Raw genomic sequence first — 21213 nt, 5'->3', positions numbered from 1 at the left:
TATATATATATATATATATATATATGTATACATATATATATATATATATATATATATATATATATATATATATATATATATATATATATATAAAATCACTTAAATAAGTATATGTGTAACTACTTAATTACATATATAACCTTGAAACATAGCAAATAGTTTACAGTGGGGCATTAAATATAAAATATATATTTATATCTTTATATTATATTCCTTCTCTCACCCCAACCGGTCACGGGCAGATGGCCCCGCCCCTCCCTGAGCCTGGTTCTGCCGGAGGTTTCTTCCTGTTAAAAGGGAGTTTTTCCTTCCCACTGTTGCCAAAGTGCTTGCTCATAGGGGGTCATGTGATTGCTGGATTTGTCTCTGTATGTATTATTGTAGGGTCGACCTTCAGGTGACTGTCGTTGTGATTTGGCGCTGTATAAATAAAATTGAATTGAATATTATATACTATATAAAACATTCCTACCTGGCCCCCTCAGAGTTAGTATTTTTATTTATTTATTTTGTAAAATAACTGTTGCATATTTAATGAAGTCATTCCACCATCTGACTATAGCGTCAGTGAATAAAATATTCCCCTAAAGCACGACTTGTTCACAGGAGACAATGTTGTGGTTTTTGAGAAATTAATGGAGTTATGAATACTCAACAGAAGTAATATTAACTTTTCTGCCACTGTTGCTTAGTAGTTGTACAAGTAGAATGTAATGGCCAGCTGATTCATGCTTCTGACCCCACACTTCTTTTTAAGGGTGTACATGCTGCAGGGTGCTGGCAAAAATGTTTTGCATTGTTCGTTTGCCAGTTTTTTCCGTATTGATCAACACAAGCGATAGTTATTACATCTCGCTTCTTATGTTTATGTATTTTAAGATATTTTTTCTCCCATTGTGAAGATTTCACAGTTGTGAACATACTGCTGCCTTAGCACTCAGTGCAGAGATCATCAAGTTGGGCGAGTGGCTACACACACACACACACACACACACACACACACACACACACACACACACACACACACACACACACACACACACACACACACACACACTATCCCTTTAAAGGAGATTTTCTGTTATGGTGAGGAAAATGAGACAATACTGCAGGTTTAATTTCAATTTCCATGCAGATGACATCAGAATTTCTTCATGTTTGAAGGATGAAATTAAATTCTTTAGTTTGGTAGATATACTTCAAGAAATTAATAAGAAAGACCCACAATACATTTTTTTACACAGGCTTGAACAACCTCTTAATGGAACCACCCTCTACACTGTGGTGAATTTACAAAAGAGCTATGAAAGACCTGACTTCACCCCGACTCATTCAGTGTTTCCCAAGCAGCTGCCAAGTGAAATTCACATTATGTTTTCTGTCAGTGACAGCTTCAAAGGAAACTTTGATGGAGTGCATTTTAACAAGGCACCCCTGCCATCACAAGTGTGACCAGACAGTTTGTTTAATCTCAGCATGGAAGAATCAGAAGCATATTATTTTATTACACAGGCCTATTTACAGTGCAGGTGGCCTGTCGATTGTGTTGATTTCAATTTACTTCACATTTTTGTGGATGTAACATCTAATATTGTAGGCAAATAAAACTGTAATGAACCTTCAACTGGCTTGAAACTGCATTTTAGAACTGACCTTTTTAAGAAGTCATTTGGGTTAAACCATGACTTCTATGCTTTAAAGATTATAGGTGATCAGAGAAGTGACAGCGCTCTAAGTCTTCTGACTAGTGTCATCACATCCTTGCATTTAGAGTTAACTTCCTCTATGCACATGCATCAAATGTAGGATGTTTTTCACCTTCCTCTTCTCTTCTGTCCTATATGAGCAGAAAAATAGTTCCACCATCATGGGGAATCCCTTCAGTGCACATGCCTCTGCAGGAGGTATATAGAATCACAGAAACAAGCCTCATATATGGCACTGCAAAGCAATCCTTGGAGCACTTGGGTATAAGAATAAGGATACATCTCCCCCCCATGGAGAAGAAGGCTCAAATCCAGAGTCAGCAAAGTGGTTAACCTGCACATTAGAGTGTCATGAGCTAAAACTAAGCGGTACTGGAAGAACATCTATTCAACACATAGTAGCAGGATGTAAGATTGGAGCAGGTGAAGCATACCCTGAAAGGCACAACCAAGTGGCTTCAATAGTGTACAGTAACATCTGGGCAGCATATGGACTAAAAGTCACTAAGACCCAATGGGAGACACCACCAAAGTCCTGTGGACTTCAAATTCCAGACAGACAAGCAGCTGCTGGCCAATCAAGCAGACATAGTGGTGGTTGACAAGGAGCAGAATATGATAGATGTGACAATCTCAGTGCGCAGTAACATCACAAAGAAGGAGAACAAGAAAACAGAAAAGTACCAGGGGCTAAGAAAGCACTAGAGCAGATGTGGAAGGCAAAGTCTGTTAATTCCAAACTTATTAAGAAATAACAAACTTTGCATAATCACACACAGGATCACTTATCAACTCTACTGGCAGGTCCTGACTTAGCATGCTGCTATTAAACTGCTTATTTAAAAACAGCAAACTGTTGTATTACTAAAGGACTGCAGATGTTGGAGATTTTTATTTTGTACATTTAATACATGTATTACATTGATGCATGTAAAATGTGCATCAAATTATTTCTGTATTACAAAGAAGAACTGTTGCCATTTGATCAAAGCTATTTAAAGTTGTCAAGTTATTTTATTCATGTCCTTTAATCTCGAAGAAATGTGACTGATATACATTTGCGGTTGTTATACATTTGTAGAAGTACCTGTACAGAATGAGGACACATGCTTGAATGAGTGGTCCCTGGTCTTGCTCCCTGAATAAACTGATATTGACTTTGTCACCCTGCAAAGGGCCGTGGCGACAAATGATTTATTACTTGTGAAGCAATGAGCACATGAAACACTGAATCTCCTAACACATCTATGGCACAGAGTCTTTAAATCACTGGAACTCACTGCAGTCAATGGATGTGTGGACATGCGGTGCAGGCTGAGAGGAATTTGTATTGATGAGTTGCTATACTGCAGCTTGCCAACCACAGATAGCTCTGGTTATTGACTGCCACAATAGGCTTCCGACACATTGGAATAGTGATAACTCGGAACTATTGTCCAGCTTTCCGCAGGATAATAATCATTAAGAATATGCGCCTGCCTGAGCCTTTGTCTGTGGATAGTTGTAACTTGGTTTATAAATCTGGTTTATAATCTTGGGTAAAACATATAATCCTCTGTATAAAACTTTCCCTGTATAAGCAATTGTCAAATCTTTCAAAAACATTTAAATCTAATTTAATAACTTCTTCAGTTGTTGTCTTCAGAAAAGATGTGTTGCCATAAAAGATGGAATAATTCAACTTTATTTATATTGCGCCAAATCACAACAACAGTCGCCTCAAGGCTAGTTCTGATTCTACATGAGCGGCATGTGTAAATTACTGCCATACAAAATGTTGTTGTTTTAAATTTCCGCTTGTAGTTGATTCAGTCACACAATGTTACTTCATCTTGCAGTCTTATATTACATTTTATGACATTTCCGATCCATGGATAATTAGGTCTCACTTGGAACTTGATGGCTCACCTCATTTTACAACATTTGAAAAGGTTGAGAACTCATTGTGGACACTGTGAAACAAATCCCTGCAGAGTAATTAACGAATGAACTTTAAAGTCCTATTTTCTATATCATTTCGATTTCAGCAGATCTGTGAGCTTTACAAAGGAGAATTCATGGAGAATAAAGATTAGGATATAAAAAAAGCTAAGTGCTAGAAAATGAAGTTGTGACACTTATTAGCAAATTTTCAAACTGACAAACCTGTGGGTGAAGCGTTATGCCGCATAACTGAAAAGTCTGTTCAGGATTGGAATTCACACAGCTGCACATCAACTACAACAACTGCAAGAAACTGGCTCTTGCTAAAAAGTTGAATTTCACCTGAGAATGTAGCAATCTTTCTACGAGATTCTGCCTTTATAAAATAGAAATTGGACTCCCTAATATGCTGATTCCTGCTACATTTTGGCAGGTTTGAAAAGTAGACTTACCACACTACATGAACAATAAGAATGACAAAAAAATTGAAGAAAGTCAGTAGCCGAGTTGATTAGTGTGCTAGACCAACCCTGAAAGTAAACCAATGACAGCATTCTCGGTTATTGTGAAAGGCATTTCCGGTATTTATTAGTAACTACCTGGAAAGGACACATTTCTTCTCCAAAGGAACACGCAGGTTACTAGATAATGACCATCCACTGACACAAACAAAATAGTCTTTGAAGGCAAAGTAATCACCATTTATCTTAGAATATTTAATAACCAGACAGTGAGTGAGAGTGCTGTCTGTTCTGTTGTAGAAAGCAAGCATGCAGTACAAAGGCTACTCTAGAAAACCCCTTGAACCACCACTTTTAATTCTGTTTCTTAATGGAGATAAATTCTTTCAGTGCTTTTGAGGCTTAAGGGAATCAGCCCTGTGCTATTGCCAAACAGCAACAAATCCATGCAACAGAAGTTGGGTAAGCTATGCACTTTTAAAATTTGTCCAATAGGCAAACTGGTACAGAGATTCAATGACTGAAGACTTAAACCGTGAGGAAAAGTCTTCAGTGGAAAATGTTAATCAAGTCCTAATCAAGAAGGAGAATTGGAAATTTGACTTATTCAAAGAATTTCTTTCATTGTGAAGGAATTTCATATTCAGCAAGTAGACATGACAGTAGTTAATCTACTTCACATGTGCAAAATATTTGAGGTGTGATTTTTTTCAAGATGTTCCCTCTTGGATATAAATTAAAGCATCCATCCATTTTCTTCAGCTGATCCCGGGCAGGATCGTGGGGGCAGCAGCCTAAGCAGAGAAGCCCAGACCTCCCTCTCCCCAGCCACCTCCTTCAGCTTGTCCGGGGAAACACCAAGGTGTTCCCAGGCCAGAGAGATATAATCTCTCCAGCGTGTCCTGGGTCTGCCCCGGGGCCTCCTCCCAGTGGGACATTACCCAGGAGGCGCCCAGGAGGCATCCTTGTCAGATGCCCAACCACCTCAACTGGCTCCTTTCGATGTGGAGGAGCAGCGGCTCTACGCTGAGCCCCTCCCGGATGGCCGAACTTCTCACCCTATCGCTAAGGTTGAGGCCAGCTGCCCTTTGGAGGAAGCTCATTTCCGCTGCTTGTATCTGTGATTTTGTTCTTTCAGTTACTAAAAGCATTAATGTAATAACTGTGCCACAATTTGAAGAAAATCACTCCAAAGACACGATAATTTTCCATCCTTTCAATTACTTATAATATTGTGATATTTGTGTGCAGAATTATATATTATAATTATACATCTGTCATGAAAGGGTCGTGCATAGTAAAAGGTTATTAGGCTCTATGCCTTCAAAACATTGTTTATTGTGATTATTTTGTTCATGTCATGTTTATTTTCATACTCTGTCAATTATTTATTTTTTTTATTCTTATATTATTTTTCATTTTCATATGAATAATTAATGGCAGCGATTGAAAACAATAGGAAAGTAAATTGATCCTGTTAAGCCAAAAGTACAGTCATGTGGAAAAGAACCTTTTCACTGGAAGTACACACCATGATTTAGTAGCTTGTTAAACCACCTTTAGCGGCTATCCGATCGTTAAGTGATGACGTGACGAATCTTACTTCCGGGTCTAAAGTAGTCTGCGTTTAATATGGCTTTTGTGTTGTTAACATGTTTAATGTTTTGTATTTTCTTCTATTTAATCTCAAAAAGCTCCTAAAACAGTCAGTGATCACTGTTGACCTCCCTCGGCTTTTATTACCGCTAATCATTTATTTAGGCTCAGTTTTTAAAACCTTAGGATGTAACTACAGCCCAGCCCATGCAGCAGTATATGAATGACTAACCTCGTATTGTGGATGGATTATCTCAGTTGTTCTCCTGGCTGAAGTTTGGTCCTTTTACAGCATCCTGCCATGCGATTACATTTGTTCCTGACCACCGAGAACACTCACGTTAACTTTTATCGAGTGGAAAAAAAGTTAGCTTGTTTATATTATGCTAACATAGCTGTGTCGCTAGCGGTCACGTAGCACATCATTATATACCAGCTAGCCCAACTTCAGTAACCCTACAAACGTCACTGCTGTTTAGTTTTCTGCCTTCATTTATGTTGGAAGTGATAACAGAGCTGTACGTTTTAATTTGTTTCCAAAACCCCGCAGTCAGGACATGCTATATTGTATTTAGATAGAAGCTAGCAAGCTAACTTCCTGCTAACTTCTAACTCCGTTAAATGTCATAAATTCCGTTTTCATGGATGCCTGGACGTTAAACTCAATTGTTACACCTGGTAGAGCAGAACGCTAATCATTTTATTAAAGATGAAAGACTTTAGACAGTTTTTCAACTCTCAGTAATGCCATAGTGATCGTTTGATATATGGACCTGCAGCGGAGTTTAGGTCCAGACACGGCTAGTGACGTCAGACTGAACAACCGGATAACTTGAACTAATGATTTGAGAGACTTTATCAGAGTGAATTTTAGCTCACTCTTCTTCACATTGAGTTCATTGAGGTTTTGGGGCCTTTATTTATGTACAGCTGTCTTAAGGTCACAGCACAAATTTTAATCAGGTTTAGTTCTAGACTTCTACAAATGAAAAGAATTTAGATGTTTTGCTGTGGCCCAGTCAATCTGTTGTAGATCTACAGGTGATTGTGCTACTGTTGACCCAATGTGGGCCAAGTTTCAGCTGTCAGACAGATGCCCTCACATTTGACTCTAGAATACCTTGACATACCGATGAGTTCATGGTTTACTTAATAGGTGCAAAATACCCGAACAAATTATCAATTTATCAAATTATCACCCCTCCACCACCATGCTTGACAATAGGTATGAGGTGCTGATATGCTGTTTGGCTTTTTCGCCAAATGAAGCACTGTGCATTGTGGCCAGACATCTCCACAATAGTCTTTCTGGCCAAAAGACATAGATCCACAATCTTGTGCTTATTTCAGGAGCAAATATGTAAACCTAAGCTTTACTCTGATGCTTTTTGTAGAGAGTACCCTTCAGACACATCTTTTTCTAATTGTACTATAATCATCTTTAACATTTAGCATGCCAATAGAGTCTAGGATGTAGCTCTTGGATTTCTTTGCAATTTCTCTGAGCATTGCACAGTCTGACCTTGGGGTGAATTTCCTGGGATGTTCACTTCTACCAAAATTGTGACATTGTGTTAACACACACCTGCTTTCATAGAATCAGCTGCATTTCATTACCCTCTTCATTCCTCTGTAACTAATGATGCACTTTATTTTTCACCAGATTACACAGAAGTCCTTTGACAATGTTCTTTTCACACATACTTCAAATGATCTAAGTTACTTACTAACTTGACCTGGTAAAAAGTAAAATCACCACACATAGTGGTTATGCATCTTAATGTCCACCCAATCCCCAATTACCAAGAAATATTTTTGAAGAAATCCTTCAGGTTTTTTTTTTGCAGTTTCAACAAGCAAAAAATGTATACAAGATGCATTTTCATATTTTGTGTCTCTCAAGGCATTTATGGTGTTTTACTCAATATAAACAAGTAAGTAGCTGTTTAAGAGATAAAGAGAAAATAACAGGATGTGTAAAACCTAATTTTACACATCCTGGACAATTGCTAGATCCTCATTACCCAGCCACTTCATGTGGGGGTAGATGATCAACAAAACAGTACCCACAATTTGTTTCCAACTGAGTACACCGAAAGGTCACTAGTTTAGGGACAAGACTTACCGCTTCATCAGGCCGATGAACATCTTTAATATGTGTCTGTGCATTGTACCCACACAGTTTATGAATACAGTTTCCTAAACAACTGTGCATGCATTAGCTGAAACTTAGCACATATAAGGTACAAAAAAGCTTCTTTCTGCGATATTTATGAAATTGAATTGAAAAGATGACGTGTTAACCTTTGTTTTACTTGTTTGCATTTTCTTCTTCTTATTATTCCTCTTTATTTGTAGTATGACATTATGGTTTTTCATACTGCTGTACTGTATGTTGGGAAATATTACCTTGGCACTTATTTGTATAACCACGTATATTAAGGTCATGAAACCTTAAATATCTTAATCAAAAGGCCAGTTAGAGAATTAAAATGCACATTGACTGATGCATCAAACAGAGAACTGGGATGATATATTTGCCAAAAACTTAAAAGGTTTACAGCAGAGAGAGAGAGAGAAGAAAGCCCACAGGAATGTTCGCAGAGTAACTTATCATTTCATTAATAGTCTGTTAAAGACATCACATTTTCTTAACCTAAAACATTATTCCAACATTTCACTTTCCTTTCATGTTTCTTAGCAGAGAAAATTGTCTGGAGAGGGTTTTATTATAGCATGTGATTAGATTAACACTGTGAGTCAAAGGTCAGCTTATCACAGAGCACTAGGCTCCTCATTCCAGTCTCCTTTGGATGTAATGGTGAGGAAGTTTAGTGCAGGAACCTTGGCCTTCTAGTAACCCCTCTCACCTCCTTCACAGCAAAGTGCAGAAAGCACAATATGGATGAAGACTCAGGTCAAGTGGAGGCACTGCAAGGATAGACCTGTCTATAAAGGAAAGGTCATGTTTCCTGACCATGGATGCTCTCCTTTATTGATTGCTGGAACTGTCAGCACTGTCGGTAATTCTAAAACTGCCATTTTCCATTCAGAAATGTACCCATATGGAAAAGATGTATATAAATCTTATAAAGTTTGTATCTGTCTTGTGTGAAACTTGTATGAAAAGCATATAAGAGTGAAAACAGATATAATAATGGATTGGATTGGATTTATATAGCGCTTTTCTAGGCACCCAAAGCGCTTTACAATACCACTATTCATTCACTCTCACATTCACACACTGGTGGAGGCAAGCTACAGTTGTAGCCACAGCTGCCCTGGGGCAGACTGACAGAAGCGAGGCTGCCATATCGCGCCATCGGCCCCTCTGGCCAACACCAGTAGGCAAGTAGGGTAAAGTGTCTTGCCCAAGGACACAACGACCAGGACAGAGAGCCCAGGGATCGAACCGGCGACCTTCAAACCTAAATATAAGATCCCTTGAAAAATTATATAATGAAACTTGTATGTTTTGGATACTTACTAAAACAATGTATGAAAGTAATGAGAAAGTGGCCACTTTCATGAGTAAATCATGTAAGCCTCATATGATTTACATATAATCACAAGTTTTTACTATTTCTTTTCTTTTCCATAATGATCTTACAATCTGTAACGAATCGTAGTGAACAGATATCCACAAAGTATATTAAAACAAGTAATCTCTTTGCTAAACTTTATCGACTTGGAGAATGCGAATGTGAGCTTCTCGTTTGGTAAATTAGAGGAAAAAAAACTTTCTTTATCAACTTGAAAAAAAGAGCTTTGTTACTTTGGTCCAAATTGCTCACAAAAGGGAAACCGCATGTGTATTACTTTTGAACAGAGAAGGATTATTTATACCGTGTGAAACGTGTCTGCTGTAATACGGCTTTAGGTTTGAAGGTGCCTGAACTAATGAGCGATAAAAAGCAGGTACAAGAAAAATTATGGAGACAAGTGAAACCGAGAATAGGGTCGATATCCTATTCAGGTGATGTAAGTACTGGACATTTGTTTTGTTATGAAACTTGTTTCATCTGCTTTTGTTTAGTAAGCTAAAACACAACACTCATTTTAAGTTATTTAAAATGAAAACGACGGAATTTGAATGAAAACAACAGAATTTGGGAACAAACAATGGAATTTGAATGAAAAGAACAGAATTTGAACAAAAACAACGGAATTTGAATGAAAACAACAGAATTCTAAAAGAAACAATAGACTTGGAATAAAAGAGTAGAATTAGAATGAAATGAATAGCATTTGAATGAAAACAACGGAATTAGAATGAACAGACCAGAATTTGAATCAAAACAATGGAATTAGAATGAAAAGAACAGAATTTGAATGAAAACAACGGAATTTGAATGAAAACAACAGAATTTGAATGAAAACAATGGAATTAAAATGAAAACGACGGAATTTGAGAACAAACAATGGAATTTGAATGAAAAGAACAGAATTTGATCAAAAACAACGGAATTTGCATAAAAACAACAGCATTTGAATGAAAACAATGGAATTTCAATGAAATGAACGGAATTAGAATGAAATGAATAGAATTTTTAATGAAAACAACAGAATTAGAATGAACAGAACAGAATTTGAATCAAAACAATGAATGAATGAACAATGAATTCTAAAACAATAGAATTTGAATAAAAAGAGTAGAATTAGAATGAAAACAACGGAATTTGAAAACAAACAACGGAATTTGAATGAAAACAATGGAATTAGAATGTACAGAACAGAGTTTGAATGAAAGCAACAGAATTCTAAAACAAACAATAGAATTTGAATCAAAACAACAGCATTTGAATCAAAACAACAGAATATCAATGAAAAGAATGGAATTAGAATGAAATGAATAGAATTTGAATCAAAACAATGGAATTTGAGAACAAACAATGGAATCTGAATGAAAACGACGGAATTAGAATGAAAACAACAGCATTTGAATGAAAATAATAGAATTTCAGAACAAACAATGGAATTTGAATGAAAAGAACAGAATTTGATCAAAAACAAAATAATTTGCATGAAAACAACAGAATTAGAACGAAAACAACGGAATTAAAATGAAAACAACAGAATTTGAATGAAAACAACGGAATTTGAATGAAAACAACGGAATTAAAATGAAAACAACAGAATTTGAGAACAAACAATGGAATTTGAATGAAAACGATGGAAGTTTAAAACAAACAATGGCATTTGAATGAAAACAACGGAATTTCAATGAAATGAACGGAATTAGAATGAAATGAATAGAATAGAATTCAAATGAAAACAACGGAATTAGAATGAACAGACCAGAATTTGAATTAAAACAATGGAATTAGAATGAAAAGAAAAGAATTCAAATGAAAACAACGGAATTTGAATGAAAACAATGGAAGTTTAAAACAAACAACAGACTTAGAATGAAAACAACGGAATTAAGAGTACCTCTGTCTAGTAGCAGAGCACTTTATTTTCAGTTTTCTTAAGTGAGAGAAGAAACTCTAATGTTTAATCATTTACTGTATTATGCTGCCAGTTTTACTTCTTCGAAAAAAATCAGAATCTGTAACAATCTTTACCAACACGTCACAGTAAGAGAACAATCGGAAATTGAAATCAGTCAAGAAAACTGCAATTGGTACATTTCTATTTGCAATTATAGCAATGGTCCCACATCGCAAAAATGGTATGGCCTGGATCTGGCCCACATACCGCAAAGAATGACGGCCCTTTGGTGGCCCAGATTTGTTTTGCCAGAGGTGGCCCACACATGGGTCAGCACAAGGCCAGTTGCAGACACACTGGTGGCCCTGTGCTGGCCCAGAACAGTTTCAGCTCTGGCCCCAGATGTCAGCCTAAGGTGTACCTTAATCAAGCCATGTAATAACAACATGTGCCGGAACACAATAGTGCAAAAAAGACATGACAAAACTCTGTTCAGACACAGAATGGACAGATTCTTATATAGCACTATTCTACTCTCCCGGATTACTGAAAGTGCTCTATACAACATTCACCCAATAACACTTTCTCTAAACCGAGTGCTGCCTTACTACATTCACACACATTCATACTCTCAACACGCAGCCTGGAGGAGCCAGGGATCGAACCACTAACCTTCCGATCAGTAGGTGACCAGCTCTACCTCCTGAGCTACAGCCACCCAGTGGTAAACATGAGTAAACCCTCAGTAGGTTTTGGATAAAGTTTACACTCACAAACCTGTCAAACCTGCATTTGAAACATTGGCAACCACAGCAATATAGTATTGCAACATAGCATTTGGGTCTTCTACCTAAAATAGGAAAATAGGAACATAAATAGTGCCATCATTGCCAGACTTGGCCAACATCAGGTTGACAGACACCCTGCCATGACACCAGTCAGTCAGAAGTGCCAGTTTGATGCTGGATCAGGGGAAGACCTGTTTTCTATGAGCCTGGGCCACATAAACCAAACCATAATCAGGCCAGATGTGGCATGCCATCACATAAACAGTGCCATCTACGCCAGGCCTGGCCCATATTTGGATGACATACCACTTAACATGCCAGAAGTCAGCCAGCAGTGCCGGGTTGACACCAGATCTGGGCTAGACCTGTCTGCTATGTGGGGTCCTGTTCTTTGATACCAAAACTTTGACTGATTTAACTGCCATAGGGTTCTGGCACAACACTGCAGAATCTGGGATAAAATGATTGTGAAGGGTTCTTTAATAAAAAGGATCCAATACACCAGTATCCACAGACATTTATACTGACTAGAAGAAAAAGACTATATGCTAATACTGGCATAATTCTTTTTAGTGCTTAGGAACACCTCCGTCTGCAGCGAGAGAGAACTACATCAAGCCGTGACACCGATGAAGAAAGCATTATGAAGAATGACAAGGACATGTCCCATTTTTGCTGCTTCGTGAAAGCCCTGCTCCTACCAACTGCACTTATGCATCTGCGATGCAAGTTGGATCTCGTCCACTGTGTCAAATCACTAAGTTTTCACACTTGATTTCATTTGGGACAAGAGACATAGAGAGCTTAGTCTGGCTGATGAACAGGGTGGGAGTTACATTTGGACTGGAAGATTGTATATGACATCTTCCAAAGACATGTACCACTTCAAGTGGTTTATATGAAATGTTCTCCATCAGCACATTAAAATAATACATCACGGCTCCACCCTGAGTCTGAGTGACAAATTCATGGTCTGCACCTTTGTGAATATTGTAAAAGATAACAAACATGGCAGGCGTCATGCTTCTGGCCTGACAGCGCAGGCTCACTCTTTAAAAACTGCTGTGTGGTCTCGGGGGTTATAAACCTAGACACCAAAATGAGATGGTTTGATTCAGGAGCTGATGTCTGGTCAGGAACAGAACAGGACACAGTGATATGTTTCAAGTGATCTTTAAACCTGAAGGAGAGTTTTTCCAAATCTAAATCACGTATGGTTTCCGATTGTTATGAGCAGAGGAACTACCTCATCTTTTACATCATATTAAAACTGTCACATTCAACTTGTGATTCTGGTTCAGGATGTGTATTTCTACTATTACAATTATATATTTTTTTATTATTATTAATGCGACAGTAGATTCATTTATGTTTGTGCCATTAATCTTTCCACCTTCATCTTCATCTAACAAATAATGTATTATTTTCAAATAAAGTTAATACTGAACATCACATACAAAACGCAGTAGATGAGCGCTTCCTTTTATTAAACTTCTAATTTCAAACACATAAACACAGAAGTCCAGTGACCCGAGGAGAGAAAACATCAGAAGTGACAATCTAATGTGCTCCTATTCCTCCTCAGGGCTGAGGTCTACCTACATCTCTGCCAGGTATTGACTCCACTCAGCACTGCTTAGTGTCCCAAAATGTGATCTGAGTCAAGATTGTTTTTTGCTGCCTAAAGGGAATAACACCAATACAGGAGAGAAGAAGTACTTTAGCCAGTTCCATACAGTATGGTGCCGTTCAGAAATATTATTAAAGGGCACCTGGCTGCAAGCCGTGTATTTGTTGGTCTTATGCGGTATTGTACATATTTTGTACAGTATACTGTACATATTTTGGATGAGTTTCAAGTATATAGTCTGAGGCTGGCCAGATTTAATGAAGAGGAGCAAAGGGGGTTAGTTCTTTGTCACATGAAGCCTTTTTAGAGGTGATTTGTGCTGTGGTGAGCGCATGTCTGTAGAACTGTTTGGCCTTATAGACTGTAGTTTGTGGAGATAAACCAACAGTTATTGAGATGTAAAGCTATTACATCTTTGTTGTTTTGATTGTTTATACCTTCAGTTGACCAATGGTTCAACGTTGAATTAGGTTATATCATTATAAACTGAAAAGCATCAAAAAAAAGTGGTGTCTCTTTCAGATTCATTTAAAACTATTAAGTTGAGAGCATAGTATTGTACCCTCATCAAAGGGAAAGACTGCATATATTAAAAATATTATTCAGTTTACTAATATCTATGAGCAAGGAGTCAAAATACATACGAGAGTACAGACGTTCTATTTTCCTTATGGGAATTACATATTCATATCATAATGGGGAATATACAACATACTAATATAATACTACTGACCTAATTATTATTACTGGACACTTTGTTAGGAACACCTCAATAGTAATAAGCTCGACCCCAACTCTTTTGTCTTCAGAACCACCTTAATTCCTCTTATCCTATTTATATGAACACACACTCAGTTGTCTAGCTTAGTGTTTCCCAACCACTGTGCCGTGGCACATAGGTGTGCCGTGAGAAATGATCAGGTGTGTCGTGGAAGATTCCACCTGATTAGTACTCTAAGCGCCCGGCGTGAGTAATGGGCAGAACATTTACATTCTCTACCACTAGAGGGCAGTACAACTACCTGCTCTAATAAAATGGGTTGCTAACTGCTAGTAAAACAGAAGAAGACGAAGAAGAATTACATAATAGTTATGCTGTGAGTGAGACGACGCAATATAAATAGATAAATATTTGAAAAGAAAAAGTAGTCAGTCTGACCTGGGTCCTGGAGAAAAGATGAAGATGATGATGAAGGCCCAGCCTGAGTAGTGGTCAGAAGAAAGCAAAAAAAGGTATACTGGGACAAACTGAGCTATACCTGGTGCGCCGGGGAAACTTTTTGTTTGGTGGTGTGTCGAAACACTGGTCTAGCTACTGCCATTGTTTATCTTTACAGTGATAAATGCGTGTGGCTTCTGGGACTCTGAAGGTAGTTGACAGGTATCAGGAGGCCAAACATGCACAGCGCTGGCAGCAGCTGAAATAAAATCTCAGATGTGGGAGGAGTTCAGTGAGGCCGTGGAAGCTGTGTGACTCAAAGAAATTCTGCCAAAGCATCATGTGACAAGGAGGAAGTCATTTCCTCTGTTCCTGTAGAGTTCTGTTGCTTTAACTGGAGACATAGTTAGATGGTGGAAGAACATCCATCCACAGAGAACACTTACGATGGATGGATGCTACATAAGTTACATCACAACCTACAGTCACTAAAAACAATATCTGATTGACCTGCTTGTTTCTACTTTGTACACAACATCTGCTTTACTTCATAAGCATGTTGTCTGTTAACATTAAAAATCTGGACTGTTATAATATAAACAATAAATAATCAGCATATTGATTTTATAGATACCACAATCCTGGAGTATTTGACAAAGGATTTGCTAAAATAATTTGAAACTATTGTTACTTCAGTTTACTTTTTTAGTATCTAGTTTTATAAATTAGTACAGTTTGATACATTTGAGGGTTTTATTTGTTATTTCTTTTCTAATTTTCTGTTCTTTTATAATTATTCACACTTGTCAGTCTTATTAAACTACTACACACTTTACCCACATTTTCTGTACTTGTATTGAGAAAATATATAAAAGTTAGAGCTACGAAGTTTTGGCTGTTAGTCTAAAGACAGAACTTTATGAAGCTCTGTCTGTAGATGTGATTCAGAGTCAGTGCTGATGACCCTTTTGTTTTCCATACTCTCTTTGCATCCCCGATATAAACATTGTCCCGGTCACACACCACAAACAGTCCCAGTTAAGTCTTGTCTTATACTGTGTGCACAAAACGCCTAAGGTGGTTCTATAAAGTAGCTCTACACCAAAACACACAGAAGTAAGCAGCAGCAATGACTGGCATGTCCTGTGTACTGCAGGTTTATGTATCAAGCTACAAAACTCACTACACGGGCTGTTTGGATGGTGCCCAGCTATTCTAGTCATTCCATCTTGGTGGCAATCTGTTCTGTCAACAACATCCTTGCTTTCCAACATTTTGCAGAGGAGACAAGTGACAAGAAGAAGCTAATTAATCTCACAATCATCTTGTGATTATTACGCTTTCACTTCCACAGGTGCCGCATGCTGCCTCTCCTCAGGAGAGCAATATATCAGCTAGATGGAGGAGGTCAGTCAGCACAGACCGCCAGCATCACTTGACTCTCTCGAAAGAAAAGATATTAAATGCACACAGGGCAGCTTCTGGCAGTGTGGACTGAGACAAGGCGTTAATTGATTAATGTGGAATCAGAACGCTAGGGCCCAGCCAGTTTACCACCCTCATTAGACAGATGAAAGGCTTGTTTATTAGCTCAGCAGTCACAAGACAACTACTAAAAATCACAGTAATATATGCAATGGGAGCTGACAGTGGTCCTGTATGGTGATGGACAGGAGAGGAATGTGTGCCTGTGCGGTATACTGTATCGGAATATCAGTGGCTTTGCTTGTAATAATAGGTGGTTGTTAAAAAAAATGGGACAATGACGGCATGTGTCATTCAAAAAGAATAAGAAACCTTTAAAGCATAAGAGATCAAAGACTGCAGAGTGAAGCAGCTAAAGTAGAAGAGATACCAACTGCCAACATTCCAACTCCTGAGAGCTTATGCCAGTGGTTCCCAAACTTTTTTTGCTGGGCCCCCCTTTGTTTTACAAGAAAAAAAGTTTTACATCTCCAAAATGTCAGGAGTAGTTAGTCATTATGAGATGTGTTTGTGAACTAAAAATCAAGAATGTGGGATACTGTTTGTCCGTGATTTAAACAGCCCAGCGCTGCTCCCGACGAAGGGAAAGCCAACCCTGCAGGGAGACCTACCTCGGCACCTGTGCAGGTGAAGCCAAAGGGCAGATTTGCTTCACCATATTTTCTCGTCTTTGGCTCAGAATGAAGTTGGTTTGGAAACATATTCAGCGATGCTTCATCTCCTGCTTTGCGTTTGTGTGGGCGCCCCGTGCTAGCAGTGTCCAAGCGTTTTGTTTTCTTTCCCCCCTTTTCATCCCGCGCCCCCCCCTGCAATGGCTCTGCACCCCCCTTAGGGGGCGGGCCCCACACTTTGGGAAGGTCTGGCTTATGCAAACATTAGAAAGGAAATGTTGGAAAACAGGTGGTATTAGTATTAATTAGACAGGAAAAAGGGTGTGAAAACAGATTGAACAGATAATGCATCCCACCTGTCAATCTTTCAGCCCTGCAGTGATTATTTATCTTTGGTCTAACTACAGTTCTCTACATACGTGTCTATCAGTCACATCTAGCTAGCAGCCTCTTGTTGCAGCACACTGAACATTTTATATATGGAAAAAAGGAACAATTATAGACCAGTGTCACAGTGCATATTATGCATTGCAAGTACATCTATGTTCTTTTTTCAGTTCTAAAAGAAATTTACAGTAGAACATCCTCACAGGGATGAAAATACAGAGAAGGGTAAATAATTAATAGACTTAATAGAAAAAGGAGTTCCATGGAAACGAATATTTTAAGAGTTTTTCTTTGGATCCACCTGACACTAATTTCATCAAGAAGAAATTTGGGTTCTTTCCTGATGCTTTTGTCAAGGATTTGTAACACACTGCAACATAAAGCAGTCTTCTAGAACACGAGTTTTAGTTTAACATCATCCGGTAATGTCTAAAGGAAGGTTGTCACAACCAAATATTGATATTCCTTTTTGTGCTTTCCCACATGAGAGACCAGCATGAAAAAAATCTTATCTACACAACACATAATAAAATACCCACATGACTCTGACCCAAAATTTCAGTGCAATGCTGGTGCTACTTACAGGTCTTCTTTCACAGTGTTTATCGTTTCTGGTGGTGAACAGCACAATACATACAATAAATACTTTACGTGTGACAGATTTCTCCAGCTAAATAAGCTTGAACAACGTCACAATGTAAAAAAATGTTTGAATAAACATTTAAAAAAATCAACACACTTTTAAGTTTTGTTTGCAGTGTAGAACAGGAAGCTTGTTTTGTTTAGCTGACCGTCCTCAATATTAGCATTTATGCTAATGCAAACCTCAGTGCAAGCAGTGGCAAATATTTAGTTGCACTCATTCAGGGCTAGAAAGTATGACAGCTAAAAGAGTCTTCCAACAACAAAAGAATAAAAAGTCAGGGTATATTGCTTACAGTGCATTACGCATTGAACTATGATGTGCACTAACATGTCCTGTGTTTGCAGCAAGGCACAGCTGACCATGCCCGAGAACAACTAATTTCAGAGGCGTGCAGGAGAAGTATTTCCAACTGGCTCCTTTCTATGTGGACTAGTGGCTCTAGCCCTTCGGAGGAGGCTTATTTCCATGACTAGTATCCCATTCTTTCATTCGCTACCCACAGCTTGTGGCCATAGGTGCAGTAAGAATGCAGATTGACCAGAAAATCAAAACCTTTGCTTACACTCAGACGGATACAACCTCCAGAACACTGCAGATGTTCCACCGATCCATCTGATGAAATTCCCACTCTTCTTTTCCCCTCATTCATAAACAAAACCCCAAGACACTTGAACTCCTCCACTTTAACTGAATTAACATTTTAAATAGCACATTTCTCAGCTTAAAAAGAGACTAATAGACAATAACATTATGGATAAGATATATTAGCTCCTGAGACAGACTGATTGATCTGGTTTCGATATTCCTTCCACATTTTTGAAGCTCGTGCAATTTTAGCCTGCAGTCTCAAACTTAATGATTTAAACCAAATGAGGAAAGTCAATAAATGTACTCCTGCATGTGTTTTCCATAATGCCTGAATAATATTTACTTGTCTGAGCAACTGTTTATCATGCATACTGTATATAATTGGCTGGAAATGCTTGCCTCTATATAAAAAGCATTTTCCCATTTAAAAAACTCTCACAAACTCTTCTGCCTCTCGTTGAGATGCATTACAGGCAAGAAGAATACTGGATTGCATAAATAGCATCTTCCAAACCCACCTCAAAGGCTCTACTCAAGTGTATCAAAGTACTTGAAAAGAAATTAAATTGTTAGGACTGATGGTGCCTGACAGCTTATCAATAGAAGTGGGGGATTTAGCAGAAGCAAAACACTAGCAGCCAGTGCTAAGATTCTGCAAATAACAAGAATGCTATTGCTGAAACCCCCAACAGATGGAGAACAAAACAAACCTGGCTGCTACATTTCCTGGTTGCTAAGCACCACCTGGAGTTAATGAATGTGTTGTCAGGCTAAGAGGCATATGAGACAAGAGGCAAAGTCAAAGTGTCTACTCAGAAGCATTAGAGAGTACCAATCTGCTGAGACTGGCGATCTGCTATTTGTCCTTGTGGGTCATTGTGGCATGCAGTTGTGTTTATACTTAGACTACACACACAAAGTTAAGTTGGAATATTAACTAGTAAAAAAATCCCAGGTGACCACAAGTCGAAAAAGCCCGACTGTTTGGATCTGCTGACCGTACTAACTATGCTCTCATATCAGTCATAAAAAGTTATATGAAGGCTGTATGGTGCCCAGTAATACTTTTGATTAGATTTTCAGCAAAACCTGAGGTACTGCAGGCAGTTTTATAACAGAAAAAAAGGACTCACCACACATCCAGTGGAATCAAGCTTGCGGTCTGATATACAGCGGAAATTGCGACTGCAGCCACCGTTGTCTTTGGTGCAGTCTCTGACAGGTCCAAAAGAGTCCAGGAGAACCTCCAAAGAGTCAAACGATGAACTGATCATCAACTCCTCTCTGCAAATACAAAAGCAATACACAAAAGTAATTACCTTCAGCCAGGTGTATCTGTGGGGCTTTCAAAAAGTATATTTCATGACTTCTTTTTCATCCCCCTGAAAGTGAAATTTTTTATACTGGATGCATTTCCTGGCACAACCTTTAGAATAGAATAGAATAGAATTCAACTTTATTGTCATTCCACATGCAGGTACAGGGCAACGAAATGCAGTTTGCATCCATCCAGAAGTGCTTTAGGCTACGTTCACACTGCAGGCGAAAGCGCATCAATTCCGATTTTTTTGACCCTATGCGACCCATATCCGATCATGGTGTGACAGTGTGAACAGCACAAATCCGATATTTTCAAATCCGATCTGGGTCACTTTCGTATGTGGTACTGAATCTGATACATATCCGATGTCTCAGAAAGCGACTGCTGTGTGAACGGTCAAGTCGCATTAAATCCGTCTTTTACGTCACTGACACAAGACAGACGCCAATTATCAGCGCCAGAGAAGACATCGTGAACGCTTCCTGGCCATCTGGTGAAACTGCTGGGAAGACAACGTTGGAGAAACGTTAACATTTTATTTGTACTGCATAACCTGCAGGTTCTGACAGAAATCTGCAACTATCCTTTGAAGCAGCGCTCCTCTAAAACAGCAATAAGGATCATTATTAGGTTATTTACATTATTATGTAAATAACAAAATAAGCAAGAATCGGGAAACATGAAGTCCGAAGTCTTTACATTAAGGGCCATCAGTCAAACAATACTGTTTGCTCTGGGTCTAAACAGAGCGCGTTGTGTGTGACGTCTTCTTTTGTGCATGCGGGCCGCTTTGAGCGTTCACACTAGAGCGCGTTTGCTGTCGCATTTTATTTGTAGTGTGAACGAGGAGACAAAAAAAATCGGAATTGAGCATTAAGACCTGCAGTGTGAACGTAGCCTTAGTGATATAGATATATTACAATATATATTAGCAATAATATAGATATGTAAGTATATTACAGAAATGGGTCTATTATGGTATGTTATAATGTACACGGTATGAAGTATGTTGTGAATATTCTATAACTATAAGTATGTACAGGCTGTAGTGAGTACAAGCTATGTACAGGATATGAACAGGATATAAATATGAAAAACTATACAGAATATGAAATAAATAACTTTACAGAATCTGAGATATACAGCTATACAGAAATGGGAACTATGCAAGTTGTAAACAGTTGTAGGATTAAAGATTATCGAATGTACAGAATGATTATTTACACAGAGCTATACAGTAGTGCAGTTAAGATAAGTGAGATATAATTCCTACAGAGGCTATATAAAGTGCTGGTGGTTGTGAGTGGTGGTTCAGTCCATGTTATTATTGTGTGTTTGAGGGTACAGTTGTCCATTGTGTGTGTGTGTGTTCAGTCCATGTGTTAACGTGGGTCAGATGTCAGGAGGCAGAGTTCAGGAGTCTGACAGCTGTGGGGAAGAAGCTGTTCCGGTACCTGGTGGTCTTAGTCCGGAGGCTCC

General features: G+C 38.3%; 1 protein-coding gene across 8 annotated transcripts in view; it reads right to left on the bottom strand.

Annotated features, from left to right (window-relative positions):
- astn1 (astrotactin 1) overlaps window positions 1–21213 on the bottom strand; it is a 483242-nt gene that overhangs the window by 248262 nt on the left and 213767 nt on the right. For all 8 annotated transcript variants that reach the window (XM_026150133.1, XM_026150134.1, XM_026150137.1 and 5 more), the window contains one exon: window positions 19547–19697. In XM_026150133.1, coding sequence (XP_026005918.1) covers window positions 19547–19697 — 151 coding nt within the window. The remainder of the gene's footprint in view (window positions 1–19546; window positions 19698–21213) is intronic.

Source organism: Astatotilapia calliptera, chromosome 18 (assembly GCF_900246225.1).
Source record: "Astatotilapia calliptera chromosome 18, fAstCal1.2, whole genome shotgun sequence".
NCBI lineage: Eukaryota > Metazoa > Chordata > Actinopteri > Cichliformes > Cichlidae > Astatotilapia > Astatotilapia calliptera.
This window is presented reverse-complemented; position numbering and strand designations above follow the sequence as displayed.